We start from the raw sequence: 21,659 nt of genomic DNA, 5'->3' as shown, positions 1-21,659 counted from the left end.
TTAGCATAACCACTTTTGAGAGTAAACATTCTCTACTCATTTAGTAAATCAGCCCCATTGTATTTGGCAGAGGTTTATACCTTTACTTTGATAGAATAAAAGTGTGAATTTTCATTATAGGGTTGAATCTACCAACTGTCCCTTTTCAACCAATCAACCCAGCGATTTTTTTTCTTTCCCTCATTTTCATTCTAAGTGAAAAATTAAAGCGGGCTCCACCCTAAAGTGGAGCTTCCGCTCATTGGAACCCTTCCCCCCTCCAGCGCCACAATTGGCACCTTTCAGGGGGGAGGGGGGTGCAGGTATCTGTACAGTACAGGTATCTGCACCCACTTTCGGCATAGATATCTGCAGAAGCTATGCCCCTTTCCGAAGGTCCCCCGCTGTCTGCTGGGAAACACACAGATCCTAGAGACAGCGGGGACCATCCTTATTGCGCAGCGCGACTCGCGCATGCGTAGTAGGGAACCGGGAAATGAAGCCGCAAGGCTCCACTTCCTGATTCCCATACCCAAGATGGCGGCGGCAGCACCCGAGAGACGATTGAGAGATTGGCTTCGGGTGCCGATATCGCGGGCGTGCTGGGCGGGTAAGTGTCATTATTTTAAAAGCCAGCAGCTGCAGTATTTGTAGCTGCTGGCTTTAAAAAAAAAACTAAAAAAAAAAAAAAAACGGCGGACTCCCGCTTTAAGTTATCGTTTAAAAAACGCAAACACTAATACTGCTACCTTTTATAGCTGTAAAAAAAAATAAAAAATCAGAAATATGTAGTGAAGATATTTCCTACATGCAAAAATGCACTATACATTACATGCTCTTTAGACATAACATTTTTTTCAAACATTGGTTTCTTTGCCAATTCAAAAAATTACCATATAGCACGAATTAAAAGATCAGCATTTGTAAAGCTCTAAATGATCTGGTAATTTTCCTTTACATAACCAATGACTAATGTTAGAATTTAACAACTAGAGAAATGCTGAATGAATGTACAGTCACAATGCAGCCTCACCTGAGCAGAGGAAGAGGCGAGCCAATGCATACTGGAGCCCTCAAATGGCTGCTGGCAAGCGTGGGGCTGCCTCAGCGTGGGGGGGCGAACACCGCCCGCACGGTCCCCCAGCCAGGGGAAGCGAGGAGAGGAAGAGGCAAGCTGTCTGTACGAGCAGAGAACCGTCACATAGCCCCACCTCTTGGCCCAGAGCCTTTGATGACGTCACATGTCCCGCATTGGACCGATGTTCTGTCTATCAAAGGTACCGGGCCAAGAGGTGGGGCTATGTGACGGTGAGCCCCGGGAACACAGGACATTCAAATGAAAGCTATTACAGCTCTCTGCTCGTATAGACAGCTTGCCTCTTCCTCTCCTCACTTCCGCTGTCTGGGGGACCGTGCGGGCGGTGCTCGCCCCCCCCCAGTATGCATTCCTCTTCCTTCCCACGGGCCCCTCTCAGCTGCGGGCCCCGTAGCGGCCGCGTGTGTCGCTATGGCGGTAGTTCCGCCACTGGGTACAGGGTTCCCCTTAATATGCGTACAAGACCCAAATAGGCTGGTAATGGGCAGGGAGGGCTACCCATGCCATTTTTCTCAATGATTTTCAACCATATTGCAGGAACCAGATATAACATTAAAACCGCAAGCAGTTTTAAATGGTGTTATTTCCGTTTAATGTCATTTTGTGCAGGGACTGTTCTAAACACGGGAAACACGTGGCACTTCACAGGCATACTACAGACACCCCCCAGGCACCATATTTAAAGGAATATTTCACTTTTTTTTTTCACTTTAATCGTCATTAAAATCAGTGCTCCCGCCAAAACGGCCATTTTTAAAAACATTTTAGGCATTGACCCATGTCCCCTGGGGCAGGAGCCAGGTTCCCAAACCCTTTTTAGGACAGTATCTTGCATATTAGCCGTTAAAATTAGCACTTTTCATTTCGAACATTCGAGTCCCATAGATGCGGTTCTAAAGTTCGTTCGAATTTGGGGTCCGTTCGAAAGTTCTGGTGCGAACCGAACCGGGGGGTGTTCAGCTCATCCCTACTTAGGAGTCTTAGTGTGAGTGGATCAAGAGGCGGCAGAGGGGGATGGGGTTGCAAGTGAAAGGGCCAGGTCTGTTTGCTGCTCCCCAAAATATTGACAACCAGCCGCCACTGATATGCATCTTTTTTATATTTCCCAACAGAAGCTCTGCTTAATTTACAACCCTGCTTTTTAAAAATGAAGCTAGCCATACATGGGAGAATTTTGGATATTGATGAACAAGCCAAAATTCGCTCAATGGGTGGTCCCGACAGCCGCCTCCTGCCCAACATCCCTTGATTGAAAAAGCCAGTCAGAATATTTTTGTTTGAACATTGCCTGCATCCAGTCAAATGTACAAGCAGTTCGGGCATTTTAACAACAGGCTGGAGCAGAATATCCACGTTTGTAGCAGACTGAATGGGAAACCAAGAAATCTGTGTCTGGCCAGATTTAGTGCTGGCTTACACCAGAACACAATGACCTCACAAAATGCACTTCTGGAAGAATGGTCAAACATTCCCATAGACACACTCCCAAACCATGTGGACTGCCTTCCTAGAAGAGTTGAAGCTGTTATAGCTACACACGGTCGGACTTTCTGGCAGCAAAAGTCAGACGGATTCTGATGGACCTAGAAATAGAACATGTTTTAAATCTTTCCGAAGGAATCAATTCCTATCGCGAAAAGCGTTCATCTGTATGCTGTTCTGATGAACCAAAAATGACGTAAGGGCAGCTACTGGCTATTAAACTTCCTTTTTCTAGTCCTGTGTTCTAAACGATTCTTTGGTGTGATGCCATTAGAGTTCATGAGCGTGTAAAGGCAGGTGTCCCAATACTTTTGGTAATATATATATATATATATATATATATATATATATATATATATATATATATATATATATATATATATATATATATATATACAGTACATACACTATATTGTTAATTTGGATGCCTGTCTTTACACTCACTTGAACTTTAATGGCATGCCAGTCTTATGCCCTGTACACATGGTTGGATTTTTAGATGGAAAATATTCGCTAGGAGCTTGTTTTCTGAAATTCTGACCGTGTGCATCGGAATTTCCGTCGCACAAAATTTGAGATCTGGTTCTAAAAATTTTCAGACAACAAAATCCACAATTCTGATGCACAAAGTCCCACGCATGCTCAGAATCAAGCAGAAAAGTCCTTCTGGCGATTGAACTTCATTTTTCTCGGGTCGCCATACGTGCTGTACGACACCGTGTTCTTGACGTTCGCAATTTCCGACCAACTTTGTGTAATCGTATGTATGCAAGACAGGTTTGAACCAACATCCGTCGGAACGAATCCATGGATTTTGTTGTTGGAATGACATGGCATTAGTCCATAGGGTTCAGTATTGAGTTGGCCCACCCTTTACAGCTATAACAGCTTCAACTCTTCTGGGTAGGCTGTGCAGGCCAGCCAAGTTCTCCACTCTAAACTCACTCATCCATGCCTTTACGGACCTTGCTTTGTGCACTAGTCCAAATCATTTGGTGGAGGGGTAATTATGGTGCGGGGTTGTTTTTCAGGGATTGGGCTTAGCCCCTTAGTTCCAATGAAGGGAACTCTTAAGTCATCAGCAGACCAAGAAATTTTGGACGATTTAATGGTCCCAACTTTTTTGGAACAGTTTGGAGATGGTCCTTCCTATTCTAACACGACTGAACAGCGGTGCACAAAGCAAGGTCCATAAAGACATGGATGAGTAGGTTTGGGGTGTATTAATTTGACTGGTTAATACAGAGTCCTGACTTCAACCCAATAGAACACCTTTGGGTATATTGTAGCAGGGGGGGCCGGTGAAACAAGGTAAAATGACAGGAAAAGTAATTGGTGGGATATATGTTCCTCCACGGATTCTTAGATTTACTATCTAAGGTAATACCAGCAAAGACTTCAGGGTAAAGAAGGATAGTTCTTTACCCTGTGTTGTTAAAGTCTGTTCCGGGGCTGGTTTTATTGAGAGTCTGATAGAGCTCTGGGGGACAGACTCCCAAGTCCGTGGACTGCAGTTTTATGTTTTCCTTTCAGGTCTTGATTAAGGCTGCTGGTCCTAAGGCCGCGTACACACGCGGGGACTGTTCGCTCAACTTTGTTCGTCAAACAGTTTCAGCGGACAGTCCGCTCAAAATTAGCATGGACGGACTTGGCCACACACGACGAACAAACAGTCCGCTGAAACCGTGCGCGATGACGTGAACGGCACGTACGACGGGACTAGAAAACGACGTCCTATACACTGCAATGCAACCTTCGGCATATAAATTCTTTCTGAGAATGCGCGGAACTTAGTTTGACGAACAAGCCTACACACGCGGGGACTGTCCGCTCAAACCAAGTTTTAGCGGACAGTTTTTCGGGATTTCCGAAAAACTTTGTTCGTCAAACTGTCCGCTGAAACTGTCCGCTGAAGCCCACACACGAGCGGACTGTCCGCTGAAACACTGTTCAGCGGACAAAGTTGAGCGAACAGTCCCCGCGTGTGTACGCGGCCTTACTCTCAGGGAGAGAGTGTGTGTCTCCATGTGAGGAGGCAACTAGGAGCATAGCTGCTTGTTTTCCCTAACTTTGGATGCAAAGTGTTTTTGTTTTGAAGGACATTTACTACATAACCAAGGACTGGTCAGACTATGGACACAGTAAGGCTGGGTAGAGCAGAAGTTTATTTTCGTTTGATTGATGGCAAGATGCCCTTTTTCTTCTGTTTGGAAATATCCTGTGCATTAAACATGGTGTTTTCCTAAAGAGATTGTGAGTTTGTCCCTGCCTTGAATCTGATGCCATGCGATTGGTGGCTTGAAGCGGGCACAAGACCCAGAGACTATACTCTTGTAGTGGCATTTTTGAAAAATAAAATAAATAAATAAAATAAGAGCCAACGCTCTTAATTCACTGGTACCAGTAAACTGATAAGAGAATGGAGGAACTAATCAAACAGCTGGTACAAGAATGCATAGACCAACAAGAAACTAACGGCTTGTTGATAACTACTACCCAAGCGGCCAAGCAGGAACAGAAGGAGTTCAATAAGCTCATACAGAGTCAGGTACAGTCCCTGATTAACAATTTAACAAAGTCCTACGTGTGGACAATGCAATTGGCTGAGGCCCTTGTCCCCTTTTTGACTGGAGACCCACAGAAGGCCTATTATGATCTAAATGCTGCTGAGGCCCGGCAGTATGAAACTCTGAAAACATAGATTCTGGCCCGCCTTGGCGTAACAATGACTGTGAGAGCTCAGCGCGTCCATTTAAGGTGGACCAACCTGCAAGGTCCCAGATGTACGACCTCATTCACCTCACACGGCTGTGGTTACAGCCAGAGGTCATCTCCCCAGCCCAAATCTTGGAGAGAGTCGTAGGAGACCGCTTTGTGAGAGCCCTCCCAACCCCTATACAGCAGTTTGCCGGGAGAGCTGATCCTACAGATGCCAATGAATTGGTGGCCCTCGTGGAGTGGTACTTGTGTACTGAGGATTTTCTTCAGGGTGTAGTACCCACAGCATCCTTCTCCAAGAGACAGAAGCCCAACAACCCGGGAAAATGCGAGCCTGCCCAAAGGTGGGGGAAAAGGGGTATATATATATATATATATATATATATATATATATATATATATATATATATTGTAATGTTGGGGATTGTTTAACTCAAGTGTAGCACCCACTAGCGAGACCAATCCACACCAGAAACTCAATTTCAGGGCTATATGACCCACTTTTATTTAAAAAAAAGAAAAGAAAATGTCCATCAATAATTCCCACGCAGGGGTTTCAATTTCACAGCAGTAGTAGTAAACGAAAAGTACCAAGCTTTATGGTCAGCAGTACTGCCGTTTGGGCTTTACGCTTCAGCCCTCTTGGCCATATAACAGAGATCACGAACTGTACCTCTTTTACTCTTCCTCACTGCTCATCCCACAGCTTTGGGCCTTCTGACTACACCATGCAGACATGCATGCTTCTCCCTTGCTTGCCTGGACTCCTCGGGAGGGTGGAGCCCAGAACCATGGTCAGGTGTCTAGAAATAGACCAACACACACCTGACCAGTCAGTGTGCTGGTGAATCCCAAAATCTGGACCCAGGATTGGGGATTTCATCCCACCCAGATCACTACGAAATCCCCGGGCTCCAGATCCCAAAACAGAATTTAGTAAATAATGAGGAAACTGAATAGTCAGTTTCCTCCCAATGTTGCAAGCTCCCTGGAGCCCCTCAACCCGCCTGGTTGAAAATACTGGGTCCATACACTGGTGGGGTACCACACTACCACAATATATATAAATACATAAATATATATATATGTATGTAAGTATATATATACATACACACACACTATATAAATATAATCATTCCTTTTTTATAGTGATCACATTATCTTCTATTAAGGGGCTTGGGGAGTTGAAGAAACAGCAGCACACGGATCTTCCCAGTGAATGGCTGCTGGGGAGAAGTGTCTAATCATTGGCGGTCAGGCATGCTATTGGCGACTCCTGATGACGGTTGAGTGATGAAACGCATAGGGCAGAGCCACAGTGTCATTGCATCACTTCCGGTTTCAAGTTCGTGGAGTGTATCCGCATCCCAGCCTTACTAATTTTTATACACAAACTGTCTGGCATTGTTTTAACAAATGTGAATGCACTATTTTTAATAAATTTGATTTACGGAATTACGCTATGGATATCTTTATCATTTTTATACATTTATGAGACTGTTGGTGCAGTGGAGATTAACTGCTTAAGGACTGCCCCACGTACATATACTGCAGCAGGGTGGTCCTTAAGCGTGAAATCGCGTAGCTGTACGTGATTTTATCTTCTGGGTCTGGGGCACGCACACATGCTGCTGACATCCCACCCCCGCTGTGATTGAACACAGTGGGAGCCAATCAGCTGGTCCGGCCGGACCCGCCAATCGTTTCCCAGGCAAACAGAATGTCAGTCTGTCTATGTAAACAAGGCAGATTGCCATTCTGTAATAGGAGAAGACAGAGATCTTGTGTTTCTGCTAAGCAAGAACACATATCTCTGTCTTCTTACAGTACAACCACCCCCACACAGTTAGAAAGCACCCCCTAGGGACACATTGAACTTGATTGCCCCTGATGTTAACCCTTTCCCTGCCAGTGTCATTAGTACAATGACAGTGCATATTTTTTAGCACTGATCACTGTATTAGGGTCACCGGTCACCCAAAAAAGTGTCAAAAGTGTCACTTAGTGTCTGATTTGTCTGCAGCAATGTCGCAGTCCCACTATATGTCACTCATCGCAGCCATTACTAGTAAAAAAAATAAATCAATAAAAATTCCATAAAAATATCCCACTTTACCAAAAATATGTAGCAGAATACATATTGGCCTAAACTGATGAAGAAATTATATTTAAAAAATTGTTTTTATTGGGTGTTTTTTATAGCAGAAATTAAAAAATATTGTTTGTTTGTTTTTTCAAAATTGTCGCTCCTTTTTTGTTTATAGCTCAAAAAATAAAAACCAGTGATCAAATACCACCGAAAGAAAGCCCTATTGTGGGAAAAAAGCGCAGTGCAGTGTTGCAAAAAATGGCCTGGCCATGAAGGGGGTTAATCCTTCTGGGTCTGAAGTGGTTAAAGAGCAAGGAGTAACAGCTACATTCTTACAATGGGAACCTACATGCAGCCATCGGTGCTGTGAATGCTGGATACCCCCTAGAGGGGAGAGCTTTCTGGTGAATGTGGTATACAAGGGTTAGCACAAGTGAAGACACTGACACACACTGACACATCGCATGGTTATTAGGTATCCTGTGATTTTGTGAAGCACAATTATATGGTTCAAGCAATACCTTTGCAACATTACATCAAGTACTAATATCTTCTAAGCACATGTCACTTTCCACCAAACCACCATTTATGAATTATAGCACTTATCACTTTAAAAAATGCTATTTTTGCACTACTAAGTTTTTTGGCACCTTTATTGATTTAATAGTACATGAATTATATATTGAAGTTCTAGTTAACGTATATTTTATAAGATTGGTTTTGTTATGGTGTAATACTCTTATTGGTCATACCACTAGTTTGTTGCACATGTTTATTGATTAAAACCCATACTGGAGTTTGTATTAATATACCTATTACTAGCAGGCATCACTACATCCACTACAATCTCTACTATACCCTAACATCTACAGTACCTAGGTAGTTGTTTAAGTGGAGGCAGCAGCTATACACAATCGCCATTTAATCCATAGCGCGGAACTACCCTTCTACATTTCCAGACAGGCTGTTCCCCGAACACAACCAGAAAACTGACCACGCTGAGATGGATGTGCTCTCTTTCCTAGTGTGGTCAGTTTGAAATAGGAAAGCGGCAGGACTGGCAGGATCACTGAATATTTCACACAAACCAAGCAATGCAAAAAGAACATGATACTACTTTTTTTAAACAAGTACATGGTACAGCAGACACATATCAGGAATATGAAATGTTAGGGTAACATACTCTTTCATTTTTATTAAGGTTGCTCATAATAACTAATCTACTGTTTTTAAAACTGCACTAGAAAAGTGACAGCAGAGAGAGAGAGAGAGAGTGTGACAGCTGAGAGAGAGAGCAATAAATACAGCACTATTCATTTATGGCTTTTAAGGCATGCAAAAGTGGTGCCTCATATAGAAATATTTGATTCATTTCAACACGTGTATTGTGATACTGTAGCTTGATTAGTAGTTCCCTTTATCCCATTTCAGTAAATTGGCCCTAGTGTTAATAAATGCACAGAGTGACTTACTTGACGTTTTGAAAGATGTGAGTTCTACTGCCTAGGAAATGAACACAAAGAAAAATACATTTAAATATTTAGTACAATGTGCCTTCCAGTTCACTCAAACACACACACACACACACACACACACACACACACACACACACACACACACACACACACACACGTGTGAGTATATACTGTGTACTTCATAGGAGGATCAGAATGCACTGATGGCATCATTTTGTAAACCAAACAAAAGCCTCCATGCTACCTGTTGCAACACAACCCACTACCCCATGGCCGGTATAAGAACCCCCTTCCCCCATTTTCCCAGCTCATAACAAATTGTTATTATTATTTTACATGATTTACATAGTGCCAACAGTTTGCACAACTCTTTATAAAATTAAGGCAAACAATACAGTTACAATACAATTCAATAGAAGAGGAATAGGAGGGTCCTGTTCTTTAGAGCCTTCAATCGAAAAGGGAGAGTCAAGTGATGCAAAAGGTAAAAACGGTAAAAACGGTGATTAGCTGATAGAGAAAGTAAAAGTTTGGTTGATGGATTGAGGCAGGATAAGAGATGGGTTTTCAGGGAAGGTGGACTGAGTAGAAGATAGTAGGATAGATTGGGGTAAGGAGTTTCAGAGGATGTGACAGGCTCTGAAGAATTCCTGTAGGCGAGCATGATAGGTGGTAAGGTCTTGGGAGGACTGAAGAGAACTGTTTGGTTGGTGTTTTGAGACAAGGTTAGTAATGTAACTAAGGTCCAAGTTGTGGATAGCTTTGTATGTTGTTAGTATTTTGAATTGTATTTGTTGGGTGATCAGAAGCCAATGGAGAGATCGGCAGGGAGGGGTAGCAGACATTGAACAGTTGGTAGTGTGGAAGGGCAGTATTCATGAAGGACTGAAGGGGTTATAGCCTATGTAAAGGTAATCCAATGAGGATGGAGTTGCAGTAATCAAGAGGAGAGATAACCAGGGAGTGAATAAGAGGCTTTGTGGTGACGCTGGTTAAGAAGGGGCATGTTTTGGACATGTTGCAGCGTTTGGGTGGCAAGATTTGGACAATAATTGGATGTGGGTACGAAAGGAGAGTTCAAAGTCCAGGATCACACCTAGCACCCTTCAAGAACATTTTGCCTACACAACAGATGCTGAAAAAAGCCAGCTATTGCATGTTATATTTTAATCTCTCACTATCCATCAACATTTTCTCATATGTGTGGAAATATAGATTGGTCTATGTCCTTAGAATATTTGCATTTGTGTAGCATTCACCAAAGCACACAAGCATATAAAAAATCCATCTGGACAAGGCCTAAAAAAAAAGAGACTTGAGCAGATGAGATAAATTAGAGGACCTTCAGTCTGTTTAAATGAAAAAATACAAGAGAATGCAGAACCAGAGATATTTTTGGAGAGGTTGAGGGATTGAAAAGAATGCAGCTGTTAGCCAATTAGTGAAAAACTGAAAATTATACTACAGAAAAAGCAAGACACTTGCTGGGCTTGAACTCACGGCTTATTCATCGCAGCCAAAGATTATTGGCATATATGATTATGACGCACTTATTCCCTAGTGTCGGGTTGACACTTGTGACATGTGAGCAGTGGCGGCCCGTCCAGTAGTCACAATAAATAAAAATAAATAAATAATTTTTTTTGGAAAAAGGCCCTTAAAAATATATATATATATATATATATATATATATATATATATATATATATATATATATATATATATATATATATGTGTATGTCCTTTAAGTGCACTGTGTAAGAAGGAACTATGCTGGGGGCACCTGATGCAAGGTAGGACTCTGCTGGGGACACCTGATATAAGAACAGACTCTGCTGGGGGCACCTGATGGCATCTGGTGGAGGATACACTTAGGGCTCCCATTGATTCTTCATTATGGTGAGTTGAATGATTTCATTTTATATTATCGTAATAATATAAATAATGCACTTCAAACATCCTGGACACCATAACAACCATGGTGCCGGGATGATTGAAGTGCTAACACCAGGTGTTTGGAGTATCTATCTAACTGCTGATTGTTAAACTTTCTGGAATACAGATATTTCTATTGTGGTAAAGGATTTGGGCCTGCTGTCCCCCCATCACTCTCTCTCTCTCTCTCTTTCTCTCTTTCTCTCCCTCCCTCATTCACTCCCTCTCTCTCCATCTCTCTTTCATCTCAGACTTTAACCACACCCCCTTAGAACCATGCCCCTTTAAGTCACGCCCACTATTTCGCTGAAACCATGACAATTTTTTGCTATGCCATGCCAACAAATGAATGCCTCACCCCCAATTATAATTAGAGGCGTGTCTTATGAGAAGTGGGAGGGGTCAAAAGGAAGGATGGGGTCTGGCGGCCCCCCCATCCTTAAACTTCACCAGCTGCCACTGCATGTGAGTCTTCCTAAATGTTTTTATTAATAAATAAGTAATTTTAATCGGTTTTATGCTATGGATGTTTTCCTTCCTCTTCCCCATACAAACCCCATGCACGATTGAGTTATATTCAAGAGGGGAGTTGGGAGCAGCAGCATTGTGTCTTTCCAGCTGGATGGTTTTGCACAGAGCGCTTCTGCTGGTTTATAACTTGACCAGTCATTGCTTCTAGTGGTGAGTGATCTCAGACCATATGGTGAAAGAGCACATCGGTTGTTAGTGCACTTGGATAAGATATTCATTGTTGATCACGTTTGGATATATATATTTTGTATGTGTTTTTTTTTTTTTGACTTTTTTTGGATCATATATGGATTCACTTTTCAGCACTTTATGGACATATAGTCGATGTTTAACTCTGCACTAAGCACTTTTTATAGCACAGATTATTTACTCTTTGAAATATTTGCACATTTATTAATCGTTTTATTGCTAATTAATTATGGTTTATACCAGGGGTCTCCAACTGGTGGTCCTCCAGCTGTTGCAAAACTACAGCTCCCATCATGCCTCTGCCTGTGGGAGTCATGCTTGTAACTGTCAGCCGTGCAATGCCTCATGGGAATTGTAGTTTTGCAACAGCTGGAGGGCCACCAGTTTGAGACCCCTGGTTTATACTGAGGTGTTTCACCTTGAAACACTTTCATTATGTTGATTGAGTAATGATGTATGCACTGCACAGTTTACACATCCATTTTTGCAATTAGGTATACTAGTGGGTCACTAGATTTGGTTGAGACATTACAAGATTGTGCTGCTGTTTCTTTATTTGTGTTTAAATTAAAAGTTAGCAACTACAAATACAGTAGCTGCTGTAGAAGTGAAAGAGTAGATAAAGTGTAACTTCCCTTGTAAGGAGAAGGGCTATTTTAAGGTCATTTTACAGTCTGCTTTTCCCTTGTTCCTATTTTTCCAGATAAACTCTTTTCAGTTATTTAGAAACCGCCCAGAGGTTATACTTTTAGATAAATAACTTAATACTGTTTACAGTTCAGTGAATGTACAGTTCTTGACCAATTGCAAAATGATAAAAATTTGCAACTTAAAGAACAAGTCATCACAGTTATTAAAGTGGCGCTCCAGTCCTCCCCTAAAAAGTTAAGTCAGCAGCTACACTTATTATAAGGACACTTACTGAACCTGCCCAGGAATCCAGTGGTGTCCTCACCCAAGCCATTTCTACAATGAGCTTTGGAGGCAGGAGTCAGCATCTTAGGTAAGGGGAAACGACATAGCTACACAGCCAGCTCCCTGCTGTGCATGTGCGAGTCGTGCTGTGCTTTGTGAATGATCCCACAGTCTTCCGGGACCTGTGATGTGTCCAAGAAGGCAGCGGGGGGTGGAGGTTCCAAATGTTGCCATGAATCGAAGTGACAGTGGGTACCTGTCAAAACCAAGTAACCGCTGCCCCCCATCCCTCCAAAAAGTGCCAAATATGGCAGTAAAGGGGGGGTGCAAACAACTGGAACGTCCCATTTTGGGTGAAGTTCCACTTTAATGCACAGCAAAACAACTGTCCAGTGTGCTGTCCCAGCCGCTTCACTTGAACTGGCTGCTCACTGCATAGAATACATTCTTCTTGACAGAGTACACTTTAAATCCAACAGCAAGTGTGACGCCAGACTCTCAGTAAAATATTACATTCACAGAAACATGGCAGTAAATCAACTCTGTGAAGTGTCTCCTTGTTTACAGTCCCTAAAATTCATGTTACAATGGGTTTACATGATGAGGTAACAAACAGCACTACGATTGCTCGGCTTCTTCAAAACTCGGCTCAGCGCTACATAGTTAGTTTGAGAAAAGACACAAGCCCATCTAGTTTAACCAAAACATACAAAAAGTAGACAATCTCCATATACAAAATCCTATACTCACAGTTGATCCAGAGGAAGCGGAAAAACAAAATCATGTAAACCATGGTCCAATTTGCTCCAACAGGGGAGAAAAAAATCCTTCCTGATCCCCCCACTAGGCAATCAGATGTTCCCTGGATCAATATCTCTGGTGTTATATATATATATATATATATATAGATAGATAGATAGATAGATAGATAGATATCCTATTTAACAGGGGCATGTAATTACAATATTTGCTCTGATATTTCACAGTGGGCCTGTTCCTGTGCTCAACAAGAGTATCTGTGAGGCTTTACAGTGTTGTGCCACCACCACTGCCTAAGGCCAAATTTTTCTGCCCCTGTTTAACAATATTTGCTCTAATATTTACAGCAGGGCTTATTCCTGCGCTCAACAACAGAATCTGTGAGGGGTTACAGTGTTGTGGCACCACCACCACTGCCTGAGACCCAATTGTCCTGCCCCTGTTTAACAGGGGAGTGTAATTACAATTTTTTATCAAATATTTAACAGCAGGGCTTGTTCCTGCGCTCAACTAGAGTATCTGTGAGGCTTTTACAGTGTTGTGTCACCACCACCACCGCCTAAGGCTCAATTTTTCTGCCCCTGCTTAACAGGGGCATGTAATTAAATTTTTTTATCTAATATTTCAAGGAAGGGCCCGTTCCTGCGCCCACCAAGAGTAACTGTGATGGCTTACAGTGTTGTGGCACCAGCAACACCTAAGGCCCAATTTTCTGCAGAGTATATAGGGCAGGCCGTATAGTATATACAGGCGAGCTCCTACTTTTAAACTTCTGACTTACAAACGACTCTTACTTACAAATAGAGGGTGACAACAGAAAGTGTTAGGAAATCTACCCCTAGGAAGGGAAATTCTCTCCTGTGAGAGTTAATATGGGAAAAAGGTGTCTCCACTGATGCCCCACACCTTTTCTTTTGTTAATTTGGGTGCGGGGTTCCCCTTAATATTTACACAAGACCCAAAGGGCCTGGTAAAGGGCTGGGGGGGTACCCATACTGTTTTTCTCAATAATTTTCATCCATATTGCCAGGACCCGACATTACATTACAACCGCAAGCAGGTTTAAATTACTTTTATTCCTTTTAGAAATGTAATTTTGTGCAGGGACTGTTCTAAACACGGGAAAAATGCGCCACTTTACAGGCATACTATAGTCACCCCCCCCCCCCCCCCCGGTATGATATTTAACCACTACAATACAGGGCACTTTCGCCCCCTTCCTTCCCAGTCCAATTTTCAGCTTTCAGCGCTCTCGCACTTTCAATGACAATTGCGCGGTCATGCTACACTGTACCCACATGACATTTTTATAATTTTGTTTGCACAAATAGAGCTTTATTTTGGTGGTATTTATTCACGACTGCGCTTTTTATTTTTTGCGATATATAATCGCAAAAAAGCGGAAATTTGGAAAAAAAACAATATTTTCTTTTTTATATTTGAAAAGAAATCCAATAAAATCAAATTTTGACATAAATTTAAGCCAAAATGTATTCTGCTACATGTTTTTGGTAAAAAAAAATTCCGTTAAGTGTATAATAATTGGTTTGTGTGATCACGGACATATGTACGCAAATGATCATGTACAGATGTGTGCAGGTGATCACGTACATATGTGTGCAGATAATCATTGGAACATGTGATTTTAGTGGGACATATGTGGGGGACATGTGTTTTTTTATTTGGGGACATGTCTTTTTATTATTTGGGGACATGTGTGTTTTGGGGACATGTGTGGTGACATGTGTAATTGTGGTGACATGTGTGTTTACACTGTGTGGTGATGTGTGTTTACACTAGACTGGTGATCGGTTAGTAAAAAGCTGTAAAAACAGCTCATAGTCACTGATCACCAGCCGGCTGCAGCAATCTGCTCTCCTCTCCCCAGCAATGACTGCTGTGTGAGGAGAGGAGGAGCCGATTGCCTAGCAACCGGCTGTTTGTTTACATCACATGACGGCCGTGATTGGACACGGCCGTCATGTGATCAGGAGGGCCAATCACAGAGCCCTCCTGCCGATCCGAGATGCGCCGTGTCCGGGTGACACGAGCACATCGGGATCTTGCCGCTGCGCGGGCACGTGCACACGCGATCCCCCTCCTTCAGAAGGACGTTCCTGAACGTCCTCTCAGAAGTAGAGAGCTCCCACCCGGCCGTATATGTACATTAGCCAGGTGGGAAGTGGTTAAAGGAATATTTCACTTTTATTTTTTCACTTTAAGCATTATAAAAATCACTGCTCCCAAAAAAAAGTCAATTTTTAAAACTTTTTTTTGCATTGATACATGTCCCCTGGGGGCAGGACCCGGGTCCCCAAACACTTTTTATGACAATACCATGCATATTAGCCTTTAAAATTCGCACTTTTGTTTTTTCACATTCGGGTCACATAGACTTTAACAGTGTTTGAATGTTCGCGTGAACTTTCGGTCCGTTCGCATGTTCTGCTGCAAACTGAACCGGGGAGTGTTTGGCTCTTCCCTAGTAACCTTCATCTGTTTACCAAAATGGTTATGGTTCCTGTTGCACCATGGTTCTCCACGCCTGTTTGGTGGTTTGGAGGAACTAAAGGTCAGGTAGTGCTATGCTAGTGCACCCGGCTCCCCGGAGATGATGGGCCTCTTGCCGTTGTCTTTAGGTACCAGAGGGTCCCAGGCACTTATGTCTTTGCATGTTTTATATATGCTAAGTTAGTTACACTGGTTTAGCTGGTTCTTGGTGACTATCTTATTAGAAATTTCTTAGATTCTGTGCTAAAGACACTTCAGTTGATTGTATTATTTTTCAACAGGCTGGTGGTTCTGAAGGATCACTGTTCCCCCCATGAGTTGGCACTTGGCTAGGATGGTTGTCTTGGCCAATGTCCCACCCCACTGTTGGCCTTACAGTCCACAAAATGATGCATTTAATTTCTTAATGCTTACTCTACTCCAAGTTCTCTTCAATACTCGTATGTCTTGTTCTCTCTCCCCCCCCCCCCCCCTCTCTTTCTGTCTCTTCTCCCCTCCACCCTCTTCTCCCTCCCTCTCAGTCCCCAGGGTGTGTGGCTGGATCACTTCATAGGAGTACACCTCCGATTCCATGACCCTCCACTGGTTGTCCCTAAATGTTCAGGGCATGAATTCCCCCCAGAAATGGGTCAAGGTTTTTAAATATCTTAAACAACAAAAGATTAATATTGCATGTAAGGGGGGGAAGTTTTTTGGGACTTTAAATGAGGCCTGGATACATGCCTCCATCCCTGTAATTTGATATGTATAGAAAGGGAGGTTTGGGACTTTAAATGAAGCACTTGGATAGTGGAGGTGAGTTTTAATCATGATTGAATATTTATTAATTGTTCAATGGAAAGCCATAAATTATAATAATAGAGCAAATTCATAATATATATAAATATCAATACATTAAAACACAATATATGGTATCCACATAACAGTACTCGACAATGATGATGTACATAAAATAAATGAAGTGGCATAGTAATGCCTATGACAGCAAGCCCGGCATCGATAGGTATACCCACATGGTAGATTCACATCCAATAAGAATAATTGATATATATTTAAGTTCATCAACTCATGGCACAATAAACATGATTCCATATAACATATAACTGGGACATATAATCAATAAAGCTCGACGCGTTTCGTGGGTATCTCCCCACTCATCAGGAGCTGATGTTGTTACAGAATTCCTGTGAAGTAAAAAATCGAAAATAAAAATAATGTACCAAGCCTGATGGTAAAGATTTGATACATGTAGATGGTTTTGGCCAGAGCAGACTCACCAGTTCCGGCGGTGAGCGCTGTGTGTGCCGGTGGATGCTGGGTGGGCTAGGCACATACTACCTCCCCGGGAACTGAGGCGGCTGGAAGATGGATGCGACTTCGGGCAAGGGAAGCACCAGCAAAAAAATGTGTCTAAAAATAAAAAGTGTAATAATAATTGAACCCATTAAATCTAGGGACAAGGTGTGGGATGTAGGTATATTCAATAATGTAATGTAATACTGACAAATTGTTATAGGAGTGAATAGTGAACCCCAATGAAACCCAAAAAGGGGATGAACAAATTGACCAAATGGTACTGTGTTCTATTTGTGTGAAAAGAGATGTCATTTTATGTAATGCACTAATTTGAGGGAATAACATGCGTGTATGCATGAAAGTATAGGTGCATAAATTGAGGTGAATGAAAATAAATAAGGATATGATATGTGTATCATATAATAAACAGGGGAGAATAGTAAAATTGCCCATGAACTCAAATGTGATAGTTAAATAAAGAAAGGGACAGAGTTTTTACCTGAAAGTCGCTCCAAAGATAGCACCAACAAACCAAGAGGTTGGTGTGTATAAACCCCATACAGAGACCAGCGGCAACATACAGCTGGCTCCGAGTGGGGTTTAAATATGCCGCCAACGCCACGCACGTGAGAACACACAGGGAGGGGCCACGCCTGGCCTGGATTGACAGCCAGACGACAGGTGTGCCGTGCCCTCCCAAAGGCTACACGGAGAAGGAAATACCGAGCGCCGGCACGATGACGTCAGAAACTGACGTCACACGCACGGCGTGGGCTGCGTGGCGCCGATGCGCAAAGCAAATTCCACCGGAGCATCCCGATCAAAAAGTGATAGGGGAGGCAGGGAGGGAGCGCTGGCGCATCGCAGTTCCCACAGGGAGGAGAAAGAGCCCAGCAACGCCCAAACACTCAACAGCCACACACAGGACAGCATCAGCCGGCTAGTGAGCATGCAAAAAGGGGCCCTAATAGTTAAAAATCCATGTGGGGTACCTAAACAGTGTCGATGAATACTGGCAATATACAAAGTAAAATAGAAATTGTAAGTGCACTGAGCCAGGAATATGGAAAAGATCAACAACATTTAGATATACCTCACACAGGGAGGGTAGGGGAACACTACCAATCCCATGTATCCAAATGCTTCCATCCCGATTTATATGCAAGTAAGGGGGGGAAGTTTTTTGGGACTTTAAATGAGGCCTGGATACATGCCTCCATCCCTGTAATTTGATATGTATAGAAAGGGAGGTTTGGGACTTTAAATGAAGCACTTGGATAGTGGAGGTGAGTTTTAATCATGATTGAATATTTATTAATTGTTCAATGGAAAGCCATAAATTATAATAATAGAGCAAATTCATAATATATATAAATATCAATACATTAAAACACAATATATGGTATCCACATAACAGTACTCGACAATGATGATGTACATAAAATAAATGAAGTGGCATAGTAATGCCTATGACAGCAAGCCCGGCATCGATAGGTATACCCACATGGTAGATTCACATCCAATAAGAATAATTGATATATATTTAAGTTCATCAACTCATGGCACAATAAACATGATTCCATATAACATATAACTGGGACATATAATCAATAAAGCTCGACGCGTTTCGTGGGTATCTCCCCACTCATCAGGAGCTGATGTTGTTACAGAATTCCTGTGAAGTAAAAAATCGAAAATAAAAATAATGTACCAAGCCTGATGGTAAAGATTTGATACATGTAGATGGTTTTGGCCAGAGCAGACTCACCAGTTCCGGCGGTGAGCGCTGTGTGTGCCGGTGGATGCTGGGTGGGCTAGGCACATACTACCTCCCCGGGAACTGAGGCGGCTGGAAGATGGATGCGACTTCGGGCAAGGGAAGCACCAGCAAAAAAATGTGTCTAAAAATAAAAAGTGTAATAATAATTGAACCCATTAAATCTAGGGACAAGGTGTGGGATGTAGGTATATTCAATAATGTAATGTAATACTGACAAATTGTTATAGGAGTGAATAGTGAACCCCAATGAAACCCAAAAAGGGGATGAACAAATTGACCAAATGGTACTGTGTTCTATTTGTGTGAAAAGAGATGTCATTTTATGTAATGCACTAATTTGAGGGAATAACATGCGTGTATGCATGAAAGTATAGGTGCATAAATTGAGGTGAATGAAAATAAATAAGGATATGATATGTGTATCATATAATAAACAGGGGAGAATAGTAAAATTGCCCATGAACTCAAATGTGATAGTTAAATAAAGAAAGGGACAGAGTTTTTACCTGAAAGTCGCTCCAAAGATAGCACCAACAAACCAAGAGGTTGGTGTGTATAAACCCCATACAGAGACCAGCGGCAACATACAGCTGGCTCCGAGTGGGGTTTAAATATGCCGCCAACGCCACGCACGTGAGAACACACAGGGAGGGGCCACGCCTGGCCTGGATTGACAGCCAGACGACAGGTGTGCCGTGCCCTCCCAAAGGCTACACGGAGAAGGAAATACCGAGCGCCGGCACGATGACGTCAGAAACTGACGTCACACGCACGGCGTGGGCTGCGTGGCGCCGATGCGCAAAGCAAATTCCACCGGAGCATCCCGATCAAAAAGTGATAGGGGAGGCAGGGAGGGAGCGCTGGCGCATCGCAGTTCCCACAGGGAGGAGAAAGAGCCCAGCAACGCCCAAACACTCAACAGCCACACACAGGACAGCATCAGCCGGCTAGTGAGCATGCAAAAAGGGGCCCTAATAGTTAAAAATCCATGAATACTGGCAATATACAAAGTAAAATAGAAATTGTAAGTGCACTGAGCCAGGAATATGGAAAAGATTAAAACTCACCTCCACTATCCAAGTGCTTCATTTAAAGTCCCAAACCTCCCTTTCTATACATATCAAATTACAGGGATGGAGGCATGTATCCAGGCCTCATTTAAAGTCCCAAAAAACTTCCCCCCCTTACTTGCATATAAATCGGGATGGAAGCATTTGGATACATGGGATTGGTAGTGTTCCCCTACCCTCCCTGTGTGAGGTATATCTAAATGTTGTTGATCTTTTCCATATTCCTGGCTCAGTGCACTTACAATTTCTATTTTACTTTGTATATTGCCAGTATTCATCGACACTGTTTAGGTACCCCACATGGATTTTTAACTATTAGGGCCCCTTTTTGCATGCTCACTAGCCGGCTGATGCTGTCCTGTGTGTGGCTGTTGAGTGTTTGGGCGTTGCTGGGCTCTTTCTCCTCCCTGTGGGAACTGCGATGCGCCAGCGCTCCCTCCCTGCCTCCCCTATCACTTTTTGATCGGGATGCTCCGGTGGAATTTGCTTTGCGCATCGGCGCCACGCAGCCCACGCCGTGCGTGTGACGTCAGTTTCTGACGTCATCGTGCCGGCGCTCGGTATTTCCTTCTCCGTGTAGCCTTTGGGAGGGCACGGCACACCTGTCGTCTGGCTGTCAATCCAGGCCAGGCGTGGCCCCTCCCTGTGTGTTCTCACGTGCGTGGCGTTGGCGGCATATTTAAACCCCACTCGGAGCCAGCTGTATGTTGCCGCTGGTCTCTGTATGGGGTTTATACACACCAACCTCTTGGTTTGTTGGTGCTATCTTTGGAGCGACTTTCAGGTAAAAACTCTGTCCCTTTCTTTATTTAACTATCACATTTGAGTTCATGGGCAATTTTACTATTCTCCCCTGTTTATTATATGATACACATATCATATCCTTATTTATTTTCATTCACCTCAATTTATGCACCTATACTTTCATGCATACACGCATGTTATTCCCTCAAATTAGTGCATTACATAAAATGACATCTCTTTTCACACAAATAGAACACAGTACCATTTGGTCAATTTGTTCATCCCCTTTTTGGGTTTCATTGGGGTTCACTATTCACTCCTATAACAATTTGTCAGTATTACATTACATTATTGAATATACCTACATCCCACACCTTGTCCCTAGATTTAATGGGTTCAATTATTATTACACTTTTTATTTTTAGACACATTTTTTTGCTGGTGCTTCCCTTGCCCGAAGTCGCATCCATCTTCCAGCCGCCTCAGTTCCCGGGGAGGTAGTATGTGCCTAGCCCACCCAGCATCCACCGGCACACACAGCGCTCACCGCCGGAACTGGTGAGTCTGCTCTGGCCAAAACCATCTACATGTATCAAATCTTTACCATCAGGCTTGGTACATTATTTTTATTTTCGATTTTTTACTTCACAGGAATTCTGTAACAACATCAGCTCCTGATGAGTGGGGAGATACCCACGAAACGCGTCGAGCTTTATTGATTATATGTCCCAGTTATATGTTATATGGAATCATGTTTATTGTGCCATGAGTTGATGAACTTAAATATATATCAATTATTCTTATTGGATGTGAATCTACCATGTGGGTATACCTATCGATGCCGGGCTTGCTGTCATAGGCATTACTATGCCACTTCATTTATTTTATGTACATCATCATTGTCGAGTACTGTTATGTGGATACCATATATTGTGTTTTAATGTATTGATATTTATATATATTATGAATTTGCTCTATTATTATAATTTATGGCTTTCCATTGAACAATTAATAAATATTCAATCATGATTAAAACTCACCTCCACTATCCAAGTGCTTCATTTAAAGTCCCAAACCTCCCTTTCTATAC

At 42.6% G+C, this 21,659-nt stretch overlaps 1 protein-coding gene across 4 annotated transcripts in view; it reads right to left on the bottom strand.

The window, feature by feature from the left end:
* ADGRD2 (adhesion G protein-coupled receptor D2) overlaps nt 1-21,659 on the bottom strand; it is a 930,084-nt gene that overhangs the window by 73,758 nt on the left and 834,667 nt on the right. For 3 of the 4 annotated variants that reach the window (XM_077478839.1, XM_077478842.1, XM_077478841.1), the window contains one exon: nt 8,837-8,867. The exons of the other annotated variant lie outside the window; for it this stretch is intronic. In XM_077478839.1, coding sequence (XP_077334965.1) covers nt 8,837-8,867 — 31 coding nt within the window. The remainder of the gene's footprint in view (nt 1-8,836; nt 8,868-21,659) is intronic. 4 annotated transcript variants of the gene reach the window in all.

The sequence above is a fragment of the Lithobates pipiens genome, unplaced genomic scaffold, assembly GCF_037356315.1.
Source record: "Lithobates pipiens isolate NorthernLeopardFrog02 unplaced genomic scaffold, aLitPip1_a1.2 Scaffold_1, whole genome shotgun sequence".
Taxonomy (NCBI): domain Eukaryota; kingdom Metazoa; phylum Chordata; class Amphibia; order Anura; family Ranidae; genus Lithobates; species Lithobates pipiens.
This window is presented reverse-complemented; position numbering and strand designations above follow the sequence as displayed.